We start from the raw sequence: 19,003 nt of genomic DNA on the forward strand, positions 1-19,003 counted from the left end.
CCCTTCCTCCAAAGCAGCTCCCCATTTGTCCCTTCCAGGGGCGGACGGCTCATTCAGGCATTGCCGTCTGCACTGGTATTGCGGCACTGGGCATCGCCAGATCTGCTTGGTAGCTTTAGCAAGCAGCCGGCGCGTGTCCTGGCAGGGCTGCTTTTCCCTTCCCAGCTGGTGCGGCTCATTCCAGACAATAGCCAACTCGCTCCCGGTCGCTGACCCAGTAACTGAACTCCTGGCTCTAACCAGCCCCGTTCCCCAGAGCACGGGGCATGTCGGACGCCTGGATTATCCCCCAGCAGCATCACCCCAGTGCCCAAGGTACAGCTCCTAGATCAGCCTGACCTAGCGCTTTCTCTCTCCTTGCAAACATTGACGAGTGCCAGCGAGACGTCACAATCTGTGAGCCCCAGTGGAACTGCATCAACATGTGTCAAGGTTCCCTCCCCACTCTGAACTCTGGGGTACAGATGTGGGGACCTGCATGAAAGACCCCCTAAGCTTCTTTCTACGAGCTTAGATTAAAACTTCCCCAAGGCACAAATTCTTTCTTTGTCCTTGGACAGTATTGCTGCCACCACCAAGGGATTTAGACAAACATCCAGGGAAAAGGGCCACTTGGAGTCCGTGTTTATCCCAAATATTCCCCCAAGCCCCTTCACCCCCTTTCCTGGGGAGGCTTGAGAATAATATCCTAACTAATTACCTTTAATAAAAGTGCAGAGGAGACCCTTTATCTTTAGGACACTAACATCAATCTGGTTCTTAAAAGAACAACTTTACTATAAAGAAAAAGGTAAAAGAAGCACCTCTGTAAAATCAGGATGGAAGGTAATTTTACAGGATAATAAAAGATTTAAAACACAGAGGATTCCCCTCTAGGCTCAACTTCAAAGTTCCAAAAACAGGAATAAACCTCCCTCTTAGCATAGGGGAAATTCACAAGCTACAACAAAAGATAATCTAACACATTTCCTTGCTTTACTTACAATTTTTGTAATCCTAGATGCTTATTTCAGGTAAGGTTTTAGGAGATGATTGTTTCCTGACTGGTCCCTCTCTCTGTCCTGAGAGAGCACAAGGAAGAGAGCACCAAGAAAACCTCCCCCCTCCCAGATTTGAAAGTATCTTTTCTTATTGGTCCTTTTGGTCAGGTGCCAACCAGTTTATTTGAGCTTCTTAACCCCTTACAGGTAAAGGAGGGATTTTATGCTACCCTTAGCTGTGTGTTTATGACAACATGCCAGGGAGTTACATGTGTAAATGCAGTTTGGGATTTGGGAAGAGTCAAAAGGATACATCTAAGATCTATGCAGCTACAATGGGAGCTGGAAACAGTCGTGACAAAGGCATGATGCTTCTGGCTTTTCTGCAGAGTTGCTAACGTGTGTCATTGCCTTAAAGCCCCACCTCCTGGAGTCAAGTGATTCCACTTTTGGCTAAAATCAAAATTAGGGCCAGGTCCACATGGTGGAGGGAAAACTGCCAAACATTACACTGGGGTGACCAACAGCTCCCAAACCAGAGTCAACCAAAACGTAGCCAAAATAGATTTTAAAACATAAATCTTGTGATTTTTAACCAATCTCGTGACTTTTTTGCAGCCTGGCTCAGTTTGGGGCTTTTATTGATTGCTTGGTTTGGTGATGCTTTTAATTCACGGCCACTGAGCTTACCCAGGATCTCTGAAACTAACCCACATTCATGGAGGGTGAAACTAACCAAGTTGCCCTGAATTCTCGCTCTTTCTCTGCGCCACACCCGGGCAAAGTGTCTGTTCTGACTCCCAGCTTGTCTTAGAAAATGGAAACTGAGCCTGGGGACTGAACGTCGCCATTTCTCTTGCCATGCTGCTTAATTCCACCGAGGCAGGAGCGTAGGGCTTGGGGACGTCATTAGAAGCTGCAACATCCCCCCAAACCTGCAGCTGCAATCAGAGCCTAAGATGCTCTTTCGTAGCAGAGCTTTGAGGTGGGGGCAGGTCAGGTCTTTGCAAAGCAAACTGGGCTGAGACGGAGCCGAGGACTCTGTGTTGGACAATCTTTAATACAGCTTGGACTCAAAAAGCTCACAGGTTTCTGGAACCCATTAACCTAACCTTCAGCAGCTGCTAAGGTTGGGGAAGGAGCAGGCATCACAAAGGAACCAGTTTGGGTCATTATCAGAAATCAAACCCAGGACTTGCTCGCTGAAGACACACATCCAGCTGCCAGAGCTAAGGGAGTAATTCCACTAACTAGTCATTCTAGCAGACTGTTATCTACTTATGGGAACCAGCCACTAGACCAGGACAAACTCGCTCTCTCCTTGTTCTGAGGCACAGCCTCATCATCAAGAGGTTGGCACATACGAGCCCCTTCACAGGCATGGCTTAGGCCTGTTGCTTTCCAAGAGGTTTTACAATGGAGCAAAAGTTACATTTTCTGCCAAAGGAACAAGGGATTTTTTGCAACCCTGAGGTACTCCCAGCCGGGAGCCATGGAGACACAAAGCTTCTCCCAGTGAGGGGGAGCAGAAGAGAAAATCTACATGGTGAGGCAGGGGAGACCCATTCTTGGCCTTCTATGGCGGACACAAGCTGAAAGGGACAGGTCTAGTGCGTAGGGTATGAGAACTGGGTTCCAGTCCCAGCTCTGTTACTGCTGGGTGTCCTTGGGCAATTCCGTACCTCAGTTTTCTCTCCCACCTCTTGTCCATTTAGACTAGAAGCTCTTTATGGCAGTGTGTGTGCAGCGCGCTGGGTGCTGCCTGTATGCAAATAACGATCGAGGGGAAGGGACGTAGCGGGAAATAGCAAAACGCTGTCACGGGAAAGAGAGAGAAGGGGAGTCTGAGACAGAGCTGCTGGAGCACGGCCCAAGGGAAGGATCCGTGAGCGCTCTTGACTCTCCCCACTGATTGACTTGTTTGCTGATGTCCAGGCGAAGGGGATTTTAGCCACAAGGATTTCTGTGTGAAGCAAAAGCGTTATGGATAAATATCAGGGAGAACTTAGCTTTCTTCTGTGGTCCTGCCCCTACTTCCTCAGGAAGGATCAACACCAAATAGCAGGGAACAAAGCAGAATTGAATGGGGGAGGGGTTAGATGGAGCAGACAGACTGACCGACAGACCAAGCCCCCTAAAATCAGGGGCTCTATGGTCATTCACCCCCATGCGCTCCCAGCCATGCTGTGTGTGACACCCCCCCTTTCCCCTCTCAGATATCGATGAGTGCCGCAAGACCCCAGATATCTGCGGCCCCAAGGCCACGTGTATCAGCACCAATGGGACCTACCGTTGTGAGTGCCAGGCCGGCTACATCCCCTCCAACGTGAACACAACCATGTGCAAAGGTGGGTCCTGCCACTGGGGACATGGAGGGGGCATCTGGGGGGCTGAGCAGGGTCTGGGGCTGCACAGGAAGAGGTCTTGCCTGAGGGGGCAGCGAGCTGGGAACTGGTCTGGGGCACTCACCTTCCCCCAGCCCAGCCTGTCCGTCCACTGGGGTGTTTCCGGTTGTCTCAGAGCCACAGCCACCAGCGTGCCCACATCTGGCTTGGGGAGTAGAGTAGGGGCCGCATCAGGGGCAGGCCAGGATGAGACTGATCTATGCTGGAGCTAGGCCGGGGAGTGGGTGAGCAGGGCCGCCAGGGGCGGGGCGTCTTTTCCCTAGGGTTGCCAACTGTCTAATCACACAAATCAAAACACCCTTGTCCTTCCCTTTCGCCAAGGCCCCGCCCTGCCCACTACATTCCTCTCCCTCCCTCCCTCTCTCCCACCGTCACTTTCACCAGGCTGGGGCAGGGGTTTGGGGTGTGGGAGGGGGTGCAGCCTCTGGGCTGAGCCTGGGGAAGGGGGTCAGGTGAAGGTGGGGGTAAGGGGTGCAGTCTCTGGGAGGGAGTTTGGGTGAGGGAGGGGGCTCAGGGCTGGGGAAAGGGGTTGGAGTGTGGTAAAGGGTGTGGGATCTGGGAGGCATCTCACGGCTAGGGCAGGGGGTTGGGGTGTGAGGGGGCTCAGGGCTGGGGCAGGGGGAGGGGTGTGGGAGTGGGTAAAGGGGATGGGGTCCAGCCAGGTGGTGCTTATCTCGGTGGCTCCCGATCGACAGCAAAACAGGGCTAAGGCAGGCTCTCTGCCTACCCTGGCCCCGCGCTGCTCCCGGAAGTAACCGGCAGGTCCTTGCAGATTGTGGGGGGTGGGGCTGGGGGCTCCGCACACTGCCACCACCTGCAGGCACCACCTCCGCAGCTCCCATTGGCCAGTTCCAGAGCATCTCCAGATTTACCCCAATGTGAGAGCAGAATCCGGACCCACCAGGAGGAGGCCTAGGCTGTGGGGGGCCCTTGTGTGTGAACTTAAGCCATTAAAAAAAGTTTTCTCTCGAGTGGGATCCCCTCCTGGCTACCAGATGTGCTGGACGTTCCCAGCCCCCAGTGATTTCAGTCCCCAGAACCTGTGACCGTCCGGCCAGGCCCGTTAGGCTCTGGTGGCTCCCCTCTCCTCCCATGTGAACTCAGAGCGGGCCCAGCTCCTGCTCACGGACTGTGGGAGGGTCTGTAGAGGCAGGGGCTGGCTGGCAGGGAGCAGAGAGGACAGTGGCCAAGCCCTCTGGGTGGGAATCTCAGAGTCACCAACCCCAGGAGTGCAGAGATCACGAGTCAGACCCCCAAAATCAGCAGATTGGCCCCAAAACTGTGCGTTTTTTTTCCTTTGGAAAAGATGATCTCATTGTGTTGGGTCTGTATTTTGAGGTATGAAGCCACCACCCCCCATTTGCTAGTGGCCGTTCCTGCACTGCCCCCTCTTCCCTGGGTAGGATACAGTGGTTCTGTCCACACGGCAGGAGCTCTCTGGTTCCTGATGGTGCGGAGCCCCCAGATTCTCCACCAATCCCCCCACATTCTGGTTAATTCATTCTGTGCCCCTCACCCGGCCCAGCAATCAGTTCTGCTCCCTGCAGCCCGCATATCTGCCTCTGACCCCCCACCCCCTGCACACCTCAGCTCCTCCCGCAGCCTCAGGGGGTTTTCACTCCCCTTCCAGGCCTGCTGCTTCAGGTATGGAGTTGGCAGAGAGCGGGGGAAAGGGACAGAGAGAGCCCAATACAACAACAATGACGGGAGTTACCATTCTGCCAGCCCAGCTGGCCAATTCCTGTCCACTGGGAGCTGAGTCCAGAGTAGCAGGAGGGACAGGCAAAGCGGAGTGTAAATGGAGGGGAGAGAGAGACAGAGTGAGACGGGGAGGAAGGGAGGGAGTTTTGTAGCAGCCGCATGTTAAACTATTGGCAGCGTAGGACTGGCACGTGGACAGAGAGCAGCCATCGGGACTGGGAAGAGAAGGGGATTTCCCCCCAGGCAGGAGTGAGTTGATGTGAAAATCTGATATGAAAGCTCTAACGTCTGCTCCTCTCTTCCCATCGCTCCAAGTCCCCAGCATTAACTCCAGCGTTCAGTTCCAGGCGATCAAAGAGACGTTCAGGAATTTCTCTCTGCCGGTATGTTTGAACCCATCATTCATTTGTTGGGGATTTTGCTCTGTGTTTTTTACTACCCGTATGGAAATTCCCAGACAAAAACCTTTGCTGTTGGTATTACGGTGACCCATGTAAACCCCATCCAAGATCAGAGCAATACTGTGTTTTTTCCTTTCATCACTGGGACTCGATCCTCCTCATCCTTCTAGGCTGGTCCCATCTACATGCGATCAGCTATTCAAGTTCTTCTCCATTCCAGTTTGCCTTGAAGCAGTTCCTCAGAAACTCCACAGCTCATCACATCCTTTTATATGACAGCCACCCATCCAGTCTGGAGTCTCCCAATCCTCTTATCATCTGTATCTAAGTTTAGCACCTTGTTTCCTGTTTGTTCTTCTGACCTTCTTGTCACAGACCCACGCCGTCTGAGCCTGGTTCCCTCAGCTTTTCTATCATTGGTCCTACTTTCACTCTTGCCCTAATTCCCTCATTTCAAACATGGTCCGTCCTTGTAATCCGCCAAGCATCCATCTTAACATTTTCACTTCCTCTGTCTTCAAGAATAGCTCCTGGCTCTTCCTCAGTCCCTGGATTTTGGAACCATACAAAAGTGGAGGCCTGATCACCATCTTCTAGATCTTACTTTTCTGTTTGACAAGCATTCTCCTATCGCAGAGCACTCCCTTGCTTCTCTCCCTTTACTCCATGACTTTCCCAGTCTGCTTATAAGTTTTTTGTCGAGTTCATTGTTTTCCGATACTATCATAGAATTGTAGGAACGGAAGGGACCTTGGGAGGCCAACTAGTCCAGTTCTCTGGAGTGATGGCAGGAATAAGTATTATCTAGACCATCCCTGACAGGTCTTTGTCCAACCTGCTCTTAAAAATCTCCAGTGATGGAGATTCCACAATCGCCCTAGGAAATTTATTCCAGTTTTTAATTATCCTGACAGGAAACTTTTCCTAGTGTCCAAATTAAAATGTCCTTGCTGAATTTTAAGCCCATTGCTTCTTGTCCTATCGTCAGAGGTTAAGGAGAACAATTCTTCTCCCTCCTCCTTGTAAAAACCCTTCATCTATTTGAAAACTGTTATCATGTCCCTTCTCAATCTTCTTTTTTCCAGAGTTTTTTCAATCTTCCCTCATTGGTCATGTTTTCTAGACCATTAATCATTTTTCTCTCTCTTCTCTGGACTTTCTGCAGCTTGTCCACATCCTTCCTGAAATGTGGTGCCAGAACTGGACACAATACTCCAGTTGAGGCGTAATCAGAGCGGAGTAGAGCTGAAGAATGACTTTTTGTGTCTTGCTTACAACACTCCTGCTAATACATCCCAGAATGAGATTTGCTTTTTTTTCAACAGCATTACACTGTTGACTCATATTTAGCTTGTGATCCACTATGACCCATAGATCCTTTTCAATAGTACTTCTTACTAGACATTCATTTCCCATTTTGTATGTGTGCAACTGATTGTTCCTTCCTAAATGGAGTACTTTGCATTTGTCCTTGTTGAATTTCATCCTGTTTACTTGAGACCATTTCTCCTGTTTGTCCAGATAATTTTGAATTTTAATCTGATCTTCCAAACCACTTGCAACCCCTCCCAGCTTGGTATCATCCACAAACTTTATAAGTGTAGTCTGTATGCCATTATCTAAATCATTCATGAAGATATTGAACAGAGCCGGACCCAAAATTGATCCCTACGGGACCCCACTCAATATGCCCTTCCAGCTTGATTATGAACCACTGATAACTACTTTCTGGGGACGCTTTTCCAAGTAGTTATTCACCCACCTTAGAGTGGCTCCATATAGGTTGTATTTCCCTTGTTTGTTTATGAGGTTACGTGAGACAGAGTGAAAAGCCTCACTAACGTCAAGATATACCACATCTACTGCTTCCCACCTATCCACAAGGCTTGTTACCCTGCCAAGGAAAGCTATCAGGTTGATTTGACAGGATTTGTTCTTGACAAATCCATGCTGACTGTTACTTATTACCTTGTCAAGTATCAGAGGGGTAGCCGTGTTAGTCTGGATCTGAAAAAAGCGACAGAGTCCTGTGGCACCTTATAGACTAACAGACGTATTGGACCATAAGCTTTTGTAGGTGAATGCCCACCTTGTCAGATGCATGTATCATATTGACCTTAGTAAGGCTTTTGACACTGTCTCATGAAACCTCAAAAACAAACTTTTCACCTTATTATATTCTAGGGGTTTGCAAATTGATATTGAACCTTATAAAACTTCTGTAGCTTTGCTAGTGGCTAGCCCCAGACTTACACGCCCATTGTCTTCCTGAGGAGAGCATTGAATCTACAGACCATATACTCTGATTTCTTCTGCTGATTTTCATGCCGTTTCTTTCCAATATGCATCTCCATGTCTCTCTGCATCTTCCTTCACTTCCTCTTTCCTCTCCCCCACGAGCACTACGTCATCTGCAAAAGGCATGTGCCAGGAGCCACTCTCTGGCTGCTTTCTGTCAATGCCTCCAGCACCGACGTGAACAAAAAGGGGCTTAGTCCCAAGCCTTGATCTATTCCAGCTGTTACTAGAAACTGTTCCCTTTCTCCACATGAACCTCGCACTGTGGCAACAGCACCATCGTACATGTCCTGGACACGTCTGGTATAAAAGCTTTATTCACTCAATTAGGGGTGTCAGGATCAGGCCCTTCATAAGGCAAATACCAATCTCGGTCGCCCTTCAGCGCCTGCAGAACTCACCCTCTGCCCTGGGTCTCTCTGCAGGTAAAGGAGAGCGGCGAAAGCAGCAGTTTTTCCTCTTTCTTTAATTCGACCGTAGACATTTTGATGTCCATGTTTGGAGACGGGAGTGCGACGATATCACTGGAGGTGAGAGGCTCCATCCCTTGAATGTGCCCTGCAGACTAGTGCCCCTGTGTGTGCCCCAGAGCCCTGCGTGCTGCTCTGCTGGGTTAGGAGTCTCACTGGGATGCGGGAGAGGGAGACATGTAGATGCTCTTCAGACAAGATCTGTGCCCTCCACTGCTGTGGGGAGGGGGGTGCTCCCTCTAGTGGTGTTTGTGTCTGTGTGCACATGCCCTCTAGTGGTGTGAGTGCATGTTTGTGTTTGTACACCCACATACGCCCTCTAGTGTTCAGAACTGTTGTTGTTCATCAGAGGCGCTATACTGCTGACAGTTAATGGGGATTCTCCTTAAGCTCATCTGTCAGCGACCTGAGTTTTTCAGGCAGCAGGATCTGGGTTCTGTCCCTGCCCTGCCAGACATTTCTGAGCAGCTGCCGGATGCAGCATAGAGACAGCCTAGGAAGCCGTGGGCTTGTGACAATGTTGTTCCCTGGCATCTGTAATGGAGGGATGGGGAGGAGGAGCGAAGAAGGAAGGACAAAGGGTTCTAGCCCAGTTTGCTTCAGGTTCCAGTGGGGCCCTGAGTCAGTCTCAGTGGACCCCCTTTGTAAAGGGCTCCCCCTCTGAAAGTATTGCTACCCCCTGAACTGGGAGAGGTTGTGATACCCAATGCCCCCAGGAACACACAGGACGTGGCACCTGAACCCTTGGAATCCTCGCTCCCAGGGCTTTTCCTTTCCTGTCCCCAGAATGCGACTCTCCCTTTCAACTCCGTCCTGAACAGCACCTCCCTCTGGGATGAGGGAGACAAGGGGGAGGTTGTGTCGGGTGTAACATTAGTCCTGCAGACAATGGAACTGTCCACGCTGGCCATTGCACTCCAGTCTCCGGAGAAGACAACACAGAACATGACGACAGAGTCTATGGGTGAGGGGGGATGTGTGGTTCTCAGCGCCACCTGCTGGCTGCCGTGAGATACGGGGTTACACACTGTGCCCCAAATCCACTGGAAGTTAGAGCCTATATACCGTTGTGGATGTGAGCCTGTGTTCAGTACAGACACAGACCAGCACTGCCCCTGCACCAGGAAATATAACCCAGCCCCGCCAGTGCCCCCAGGAACACAGCAATGACCGAGAGGGATTTAAATGTAATATTTAGCATTTCACCACTAGGGGCTGCCACGCTGAGCCAGGCGCCTCCCCCCACCCCCACCCCCACTACGCCCCCTGCTGGGGATGCAGGATCCCCAGGGAGACACAGCCAGAATGGGGGGAGGGGATATGGGGGGTGGTCATTGCAACTTGGATGGGGGGTTCCAGAATTCCCCTTCCCACAGCGTGGAAGAGCCTTGAAGCCCCGCGGCTCCAAGTGGAGTGGGAGGGGGGTGGATCAGGCCCAGAATGGACAGATTCCCAGGGAAGTGGTTTCACAGCGAGGGGCTCTGTCATTCCTCACCCCCACCCCTCACAGCTATCCAGACACGGCTCATCACAGGGAACTGCAGCCACCAGAGCAAAGACTTCAAGCTGACCGCTCACGAGGAGACGATGGTCGTGCACTGTGAATCAGTCACCGGGGCAGCCACACAAGGTACCATCCTGGGGATGGAATCACCGAGGGCCCAAACCACTGCACAGAGCGGTTCCTGGGCACTGAACCCCAGTCTGGGTTCCCCCGTTCCTCCCTCCCTCCCCATGGATCCCCAGGCCGGGCCCTGGCCTCTGTCTCTAGCCCTGGAGGGCTCCTTGCTGGCTGAGCCAGTGGTTCTCAGGCTGTGGCCATGGAGCTGACACCTTCGTTCCTGCCTGTCCCACAGCTTGAGCCCCGAGCAGTGAGGAGTTGGGGGCAGAGGGGAGACGGCTCATGAGAGGGTCTCTGGTATGAAGTGGGCCCAGAGAATGGAAAGGGCAGGGACGGCCTGGTCTAGCTAGACCCCGAAATCGAGATGTGGGGAACCAGGTACCCTCAGCTGCCATATTCAGGGCCCCGAATGCTCCAGCACCAGGAGAAGCTCATTCCTGGCCAGCCCCTCTCCTGGTCTCGCTGAGAAAAAGTGAATCTTCATCTCTGCATCCTGCAGCTCGACGTTTCCAGCCGGACGCGTTCCTGGGGGCTCTGAGGGAGGAGGTATCACAGTCCAGTGGTTAAACCTTAAGAGTTGTGGCCAGGATCCTGGGTTCCATTCCCAGATCTGCCACAGACTCACTGTGACCCCTGGGCACCCGGCCGGCTCCTTCTTTGCCAGAGCGTCCCCAGCTCCCTAACGAGGGATCATCTCCTCTCCCAGCAGGTTTAGGGGCTGCTGCTTTTATTTCCTACTCCACCCTGGACTCCATCATCAATGCGACTCTTCCCAGCGAGGGAAATCAACTGGCTGGTGGGAAGCTGGAGAACGGTCATCTCAACTCCAGGGTGGTGAGTGGGGCCATCGGAGACGGGAGACCCATTAACCTCTCCAGACCCGCAAACTTCACCCTGCGCCACAGACAGGTGCGTGGAGGGAGATCCCCTTGCTTTGCTCTATATCTGGGCTATCAGAGTCGCATATAGAAGGCACCATCTCGTGCAGGGCATTTGGACCGTGCTGCCTTTCTGGCTCCTGATGGTCCTGAGAAGAGGAGGCCTCCTTATTCCTGATGAGTGGGGGCTGTTTTATTGGAGGAGGTTACTGGGGGGTCACACCACGACACATGGCTGTGCAAAGTGCTCCAGGGTAACAGCTTTGCTTAGCTCTCCCCTGAGCTGGAATATCTGGAAAGCCGCTTTCTGTAGAGATTGGGGTTCAGGGAATCAGCATGAAACATAAGAACATAAGAACGGCTATACTGGGTCAGACCAAAGGTCAATCAAGCCCAGTATCCTGTCCTCTGACAGTGGCCAAAGGCAGGTGCCCCAAAGGGAATGAACAGACAGGTTATCATCAAGTGATCCATGCCCTGTCACCCAATCCCAGCTTCTGTCAAAAAGAGGCTAGGGACACCATTCCTGCCCATCCTGGTTAAAAGCCATTGATGGACCTATCTGGCTCCCTTTTGAACTCTGTTAGTCTTGGCCTTCGCAACACCCTCTGGCAAGGAGTTCCAGAGTTTAACAGTGCGTTGCATGAAAAAAATGCTTTCTTGTGTTTGTTTTAAACCTGCTACCTATTAATTTCATTTGGTGCCCCCTTGTTCTTCTATTATGAGAAGGAGTAAATAACACTTCCTTGTTTACTTTCTCTATACCACTCATGATTTTATAGACCTCTATCATATCTCTGTTTAATTGCCTCTTTTCCAAGCTTTATTATCTATCCCTTTCTTGATGATTCCCAACATTCTGTTCGCTTTTTTTACTGCCACTGCACATTGGGTGGATGATTTCAGAGAGCGATCCACAATGACTCCAAGATCTCTTTCTTGAGTGGTAACAGCTAATTTAGACCCCATCATTGTATATGTATAGTTGGGATTATGCTTTCCAATGTGCATTACTTTGCATGTATCAACATTGAATTTCATCTGCCATTTTGTTGCCCAGTCACCCAGTTTTGTGAGATCCTTTTGTAGCTCTTCACAGTCTGCCTGGGACTTAACTATCTTGAGTAGTTTCGTATCATTTGCAAATTTTGCCACCTCACTGTTTACCCCTTTTTCCAGATCATTTATGAATACGTTAAATAGGACTGGGCCCAGTACAGATCCCTGAGGGACACCACTATTTACCTCTCTCCATTCTGAAAACTGACCATTTATTCCTGCTATTTGTTGCCTATCATTTAAACAGTTATCAATCCATGAGAGAACCTTCCCTCTTATCCCAGGACTACTTAAGAGCTTTTGCTTAAGAGCTTTTGGTGAGGGACCTTATCAGAGGCTTTCTGAAAATCTAAATACACTAGATCCACTGGATCTCCTTTGTCTGCATGCTTGTTGACCCCCTCAAAGAATTCTAGTAGATTGGTGAAGCATGATTTCCCTTTACAAAAACCATGTTGACTGTTTCCCAACAAATTATGTACATCTACGTGTCTGACAATTTTGTTCTTTACGATAGTTTCAACCAATTTTCCCAGCACTGAAGTGAGGCTTACTGGCCTGTAGTTGCCAGGGTCGCCTCTGGAGCCATTTTTAAAAATTGGCATCACATTAGCTATCCTCCAGTCATTTGGTAAAGAAGGTGATTTAATTGATAGGTTACAGAGGACAGTTAGTAGTCCTGCAATTTCACATTTGAGTTCCTTCAGAACTCTTGGGTGAATCCCATAAGGTCCCTGGAGACTTATTACTGTTTAGTTTATCACTTTGTTCCAAAACCTCCTCTAATGACATCTCAATTTGGGACAGCTCCTCAGATCTTTCACCCCAAAAGAATAGCTCAGGTTTGGGAATCTCCCTCACATCCTCAACAGTGAAGACTGATTCAAAGAATTAATTTAGTTTCTCCACAATGGCCTCATTGTCTTTGAGGGCTCCTTTAGCATCTTGATCGTCCAGTGGCCCCACTGGTTGTTTAGCAGGCTTTCTGCTTCTGATGTATTTAAAACATTTTTTGCTCTTGAGCCTGCTGTTCTTCAAATTCTTTTTTGGTCTTTCTAATTATTTTTTTAGTCTTCATTTGACAGAGTTTATGCTCTTTTCTATTTTCCTCATAAAAATTTATCTTCCACTATTTAAAGGATGCCTTCTTGCCTCTCACTCCTTCTTCTACTTTGTTGTTTAACCACGGAGGATCTTTTTTGGTTCTCTTACTATGTTTTTTTCAATTGCGGCAAACATTTAAGTTGAGCCTCTATTATGGTGTCTTTAAAACATTTCCACGCAGCTTGCAGGGATTTTAGTTTGGGTACTGTACCTTTTTAATTTCTGTTTCATTAACCTCCAAATTTTTGTGTAGATCCCCTTTCTGAAATGAAATGCTACGGTGTTGGGCTGCTGTGGAGTTTTCCCCAATACAGGGATGTTAAATTTTATTATATTATGGTCACTATTACCAAGTGGTCTAGTTATATTCACCTCTCGGACCTGATCCTGTGCTCCACTTAGGACTAAATTAAGAATTGCCTCTCGTCTTGTGGATTCCAGGACGTTTAAGGTGTCAAGAAACTTTATCTCAGCATCCCTTCCTGAGGTGATATGTATCTAGTCAATATGGGATACGGTAATGAAACACTTGGATACGGTAATGAAGTGGTTAGTGTGTATATTTGTATGTGTGCACACAGCACTGCCCTCTGCAGCATGAAATCAGAACTGCTCAGCCACGTGCCACAATCCTTATAGTGCTAACGGCTAGCAAGGATTTATTTCCCTTTTGCTCCAATAGCAGGGCCTGTGCTTTTGCAACATCAGGATCTGCGTTCTCTCTCTGCTGTCACCGGGCTGGCCCCAGTGAGCACTGGGGGCTGCTTGGGGAGAGCCGTGGAGCTGTAGGTGGCCTCGGGTTTGCTATAGACTTGTGATAACAGAAACGATGTTCTGTGGTCCTGGGAGGATGAGGATGATTCTGTTGTGTTTCCAGGCCAAAAAAGAGGACGAAGAGGCTCACTGTGTCTACTGGAAAGTAGAGGCTGAGAAGGGCAGCTGGTCTCAAGACGGCTGCACCGCCGTGTACACGAACAGCACTCACACCAACTGCAGCTGTGACCATCTCTCCAGCTTTGCCATCTTAATGGCTCCCACCACAGTGACGGTATCTCACCGTGAGACTCGGATCACAGGGCTGGACCCTGAGCTCCGCACTCAGCCGTGGGCAAAGCTCTCCCTGGAGTGATTGGAGGATTTGCTGGGGAAAAGGCTGAGTCGGAACCCAGGGGGCTGGGCTGGGCTCACTGGTTATTCTCCCTTTGCTGTGTTACAGGAGAGTTACCCATTGACCATCATCACCTACGTGGGACTGACCCTCTCCCTGCCGTGCCTCTTCCTCTCCATCCTCACCTTCCTCCTGTGCCGCTCCATCCGCAACGTCAGCACCTCCCTCCACCTGCAGCTCTGCCTCTGCCTCTTCCTGGCCGACCTGCTCTTCCTCACCGTGGTTACCCGCACCCGCAGTAAGGTACGTCCTGATTCTCCCCTGCTCTGTTCTTCCACTCGCAGCAGGGCTGGGGTGTGTGCATATGAACCCCTTTGTGCTCCCTGGATTCTGGCTGTGCACGACACAGGGGGGATTCCCAGGGGGATGTTTCCACCCCCTGTTAGGCCCCTTCACACTGGGCACAGGGTCTGAGTGTCCCCAACCCCTGGAGTTCAGCCAGTTCTATCCCTATGTCACAGTCTCCCTATGTCGCGATTTCCCTCCTAAGTGACTTGCCCATGGTCACCCAGGGACTCTGTAGCACGGCTGGGAACAGAACCTGGATCCCGTGAGCCCTGCTCCCCTGCTCTAACCACTAATATCTGCTCCCTTCCGACGTCAGCAATGTGCAACCGCAGCACCCTCCATAGACCAAGGAACCTGCCGTCTCTGGGTCACAGAGCGCTATAACTGTAGAGCTCTGCTAACAAGAATCCCGGTGTGATCCCCCCCACTCACCCAGGCAGGTCTCCCCCATACTCAGCATTTCCCTTCCCCACCGCAATGTCTCTCTGTCTCCCCCAGGTGGCGTGTGCTGTCATTGCTGGGCTCCTACACTACCTCTTCCTGGCCTGCTTCTCCTGGATGTTCCTGGAGGGGCTGCACCTCTTCCTCACCGTCAGGAACGTGAAGGTCGTGAATTACACCAGCGCCAGCCGGTTCAAGAAGAGATTCATGTACCCGTTCGGCTACGGATTCCCAGCCCTGGTGGTGGCTATTTCTGCAGCGGTGAATCCTTACGGCTACGGAACTTCCGAACAGTACGTGCAGCGCCCATCCCGAAGGGGAGCTGGGATGTGACTCCCATGCGCTTGTCCGGCTCACCCCAGGTCTGACTTGCACCTAGATTTCCTGGCTCACCCTGCCTGGGAGCTGAATGTCCCCCTGGGACCCTTCCCATCCCCAGGGACACTAAGCTGCCCCGAGTGCTTTAGTTGAGTAGCCCACCTGTCAGACATCTACATTTCTCAACCAATGGATGATGTGGAAGAACAAGCCAGAAAGATCCCAGCTTGACTCCCAGGTCCCAGGCTGGGTTTGTGGGGCTGGTGGGTAGGAAACAAATGCACCTTCTTCCTGTGTGCAGATCCCTGAGGATCCCCTCTCTAAAGTGAGGGACTCACTAAAACAGGGCGTGGCGTGTTCTAGACACCCCAGGCCAGATCCTCAGCTGGTGTAAATCAGGGCAGCTCCACTTCCTTCAGTGCAGCGAGGCCAATGTCCATCCGCTGCATGTCTGGCCCCCCAGCAATACTGCGCCCATCCACCAGAAAGGGTCATTTGAAGAGGTGGAAGAGGAAGTGGTGGCTGAAAGCAGGAGATGCTGAGGTACATGGGGAGGGCTGTTTGCCTGCTGCCCGCAAGAGAGTCGGCCATGTCACAGGCAGGCTGAGATCCATCTTGCTTTTGAGAGCCAGCTGCCCTGTGACACCCCCTCTCTGCCCCCGGGGCTGAAAAAGGGCAGTAATCCCATTAACGTCACCTTCTTCTTCCTCCCTCCCTCTAGCTGCTGGCTAAGCCCGGAGAGAGGATTTAATTGGAGCTTCCTGGGTCCAGTCTGTGTCATAATCCTGGTGGGTACCTCACAGAACCACAGGGCCCCATTCTCCTCTCACCTCTGCGACGCCAATGATTTCAGTGAAGCAGGGAGGAGAATGTGGCCCATAAAACACAGGGGAAGAACCAGTTAGGTCCCACCTGGCTCATCTGCTGTGGTCAGTCCCGGGATTAGTCCCTGTGCTGTATCCCCAGGCTACAGCCTTTACTCCAGCACAGCTCCCATGGACATCAGTAGGAGTTTTGCCAAGTGAAGACAGAAGAGTTTGGCCTACTCTAGTTAATGACCCAAGGAACGAGGAAGGAAGAGGCCTGCACTCTGCAATGGTTTTTGTAGGGGGGGAAACAAATGTCCCTACATATTCCTCCCTACCACCTGGGGAATTTTGGAATGGGAGCGTGAATTTGTTACAGCCGGAAAGTGGCAGGAAGTATTCTAGAGGCAGGACCTGGAATCTCTGATCCAGATCCTGCTCTCAGTTACACCAGTGTAAACCAAAAATAACTACTAACTCCAATGTAGAGGCTCCATATTTAACTGTGATCAGCATCTGGCCTGTGATCCCATCGATCCATCTCAGCCCTGGCTGTGCTGTGAACTCCATGCATGGTGGGGACCGAGAGCTGCCAGGGGATATTACAGGAGAGGGGATGATTCCCACCGGAAATGAGTAGTTCTGCAGTGTTCGGATCAGTCTCCTGGGATCGTTCTCTGCCTCTGCTGGAGTCACCGGCCCAGGATGGGATGTTTTACAGGAAATATTTCCCACTCTTCCCACAGATAAATATAACGTTCTTTGCCCTGACCCTGTGGATCCTGAGAAACAGTCTCTCCTCCCTCAATGCAGATGTGTCCACCCTCAAATACCACAGGTGAGATGGCAACAAAACAATCCTGGAGGGTCAGATGTCTTGGTTTGGAGGGTCCATGGCACAGGGAGGGTGTGAGGGATTGCAGGAGGGGAACAGCATATCTAGGATCCATTGGAATGAATTCCCAGTGTGTTTGCATTGACAGTAACCCTGTCCCACACCGGGAAGCTGGGGATGGTAGTTCCACCCAACTTTGCCCAGATCTTTGCCAATTGCTCTCCATAGGGTTATTGTAACGGGATCTCTCCATCTGCCTTTATCCAGGTTACTGACCTTTAAAGCCATCGCCCAGCTCTTCATTCTGGGCTGCACATGGAGCCTTGGTCTCCTCCAAGTCGGCCCAGCAGCCACGGTCATGGAGTATTTATTCACCATCGTCAACAGCCTGCAGGGAGCGTTCATCTTCCTGGTGCACTGTCTCCTCAATCGCCAGGTAAAGCCTGTGCTTGTCATCAACCCTCCAGCACCTTCACCGGCCTCGCGGTGGCCATGTCTGATCTTCTCAATGTTAGTTACATAGTGCAGTGATTATGTCCCTCACTCTCCAGGTGAGAGAGGAGTACAGGAGATGGATCAGGGGTTTCCGAACATCGAGCACAAAATCTCAGATGTCTGAATTATCCATGTCTCGTATCCCTACCACCAGCACCAAGACGGTAAGAGGTCCTCTGCTCTGTACCAATACCAGCCAGTGACACAGTCATCTCTACTGGGTCTCATTACTGCTGTAAAGGTGCTTTTCTCCCCGAATGACGCAGGATTGGTTATGAATCAGCTGGGAACGTCACTGAAAGTGTTAGTGAGAGTCGGTCACTATCGAGGGGTATCCTAGATGTTTTAGGCACCAGAACAGAATGCCCTGTCCTGGCACCTCCGCGTTCCCTTCCCTTGGCTCTCGGGGGAGCTCCAGGGGTCACTCACTGTGGGCTAGGCAGGCATTGGCTCTTGCAGTGTAATGATCTGAATAGATCAGATTGTCCCCTGGGATTGAATCCTTGTCAGTGCAGACGGATCATCCCCAGTGAGCAGTCAGCACCGTGAAGAATTTCCCTTGGCTCCATTATCCCTCTGGGTCAGGAACCAGGGGCTTTGTGTGTCTCCTCCCAGAGACAACCCACCAGTTTGCACATTACACTCTCAGTGGCCTTGGAACCTATTGTCATTTTTCTGCTTTTCTTGCCAGGACTAACCCTTCTGCCAGGCGGAGTCGGCAGCAACCAGGGCCGTGTTCAATACCTAGGGGTTCCAATACAAAACAGAACCGGCTGGAGCCCCTGTGATGTTGCACTCCATATGCTTTATGGAAATATGCTTATGAATATGATATACTGGAATATACTTTAATCTAAATACCCCTTATGTGCTGTTTTTAGAAAGCTTGTATTCTACTGTGTTCATCATATTTCTTTGCATATATTATTTCTATATCTGTAATTAAGAGAATAATGTATAAACTTGTATCACTGTTGTAAACATATTAAGTGGAGGCCATTAAGGGTGCTCCAGAAACAATCAGTTGTGAATGGACTTAGTTACTTGAAAGCCTTCCTGTGTACATGTGGGCCAGCCCATGGGGAATGGAGACTGGGGGTCTTACAGTGACATGTGACCATGTCCCCTGATAATGAAATCCATCTTAAATCTGGTGCTTTTCCATTTAGAAGGAGGAGTGGGGACCCAGAGAGAGAAAAGATTCCTGCCTTGTGCCAAAGCTATAAAAGGGGGTGGAGCAGGAAAAGGGGCTGCCAGTCATGAGAAAACCACTGCTTACCACTTGAGATGTCTGCTGGATCCAACAAAGACTGTACCTGGGGAAAGGATTGGGCCTGGAGTAGGAAGGAGTCTAGTCTGTGAAAGAAGCTTATTGGAACATCTTTGAGGGTGAAATATTACCTGCAATCAGTTTCTTAATGTATTTGGCTTAGACTTGCGTGTTTTGTTTTATTTTGCTTTATGACTTACTTTGTTCTGGCTGTTATTACTTGAAACCACTTAAATCTTACTCTTTATACTTAATAAAATCCCTTTTGTTTATTAATAAACCCAGAGTAAGTGATTAATACCTGGGGGAGCAAATAGCTGTGCATATCTCTGTATCAGTGATAGAGAGGGCGAACAATTTACGAATTTACCCTATATAAGCTTTATACAGAGTAAAATGGATGTATTTGAGGTTTGGATCTCATTGGGAGCTGGATGTTTGGGTGCTGGAGACAGGTAACCTGCT

The 19,003-nt window shown here is 50.4% G+C and overlaps 2 protein-coding genes across 2 annotated transcripts in view; both read left to right on the plus strand.

Moving 5' to 3' along the window:
• The window catches only part of LOC117888512 (adhesion G protein-coupled receptor E3-like), a 188,119-nt gene that overhangs the window by 27,595 nt on the left and 141,521 nt on the right, over window positions 1-19,003 (plus strand). The window lies entirely within an intron of this gene.
• On the plus strand, window positions 3,203-18,258 carry LOC117888494 (adhesion G protein-coupled receptor E3-like). The gene is made up of 14 exons (XM_034791950.1): window positions 3,203-3,328; window positions 5,402-5,469; window positions 8,211-8,315; window positions 9,042-9,219; window positions 9,766-9,885; window positions 10,583-10,785; window positions 13,795-13,965; window positions 14,134-14,328; window positions 14,872-15,107; window positions 15,854-15,920; window positions 16,685-16,776; window positions 17,041-17,209; window positions 17,325-17,432; window positions 17,960-18,258. Exons 1-14 carry the CDS (start codon window positions 3,319-3,321, stop codon window positions 17,963-17,965), a joined length of 1,728 nt encoding a protein of 575 aa, XP_034647841.1. The 5' UTR covers window positions 3,203-3,318; the 3' UTR covers window positions 17,966-18,258.

The sequence above is a fragment of the Trachemys scripta genome, chromosome 16, assembly GCF_013100865.1.
Source record: "Trachemys scripta elegans isolate TJP31775 chromosome 16, CAS_Tse_1.0, whole genome shotgun sequence".
NCBI classification, from domain to species: domain Eukaryota; kingdom Metazoa; phylum Chordata; order Testudines; family Emydidae; genus Trachemys; species Trachemys scripta.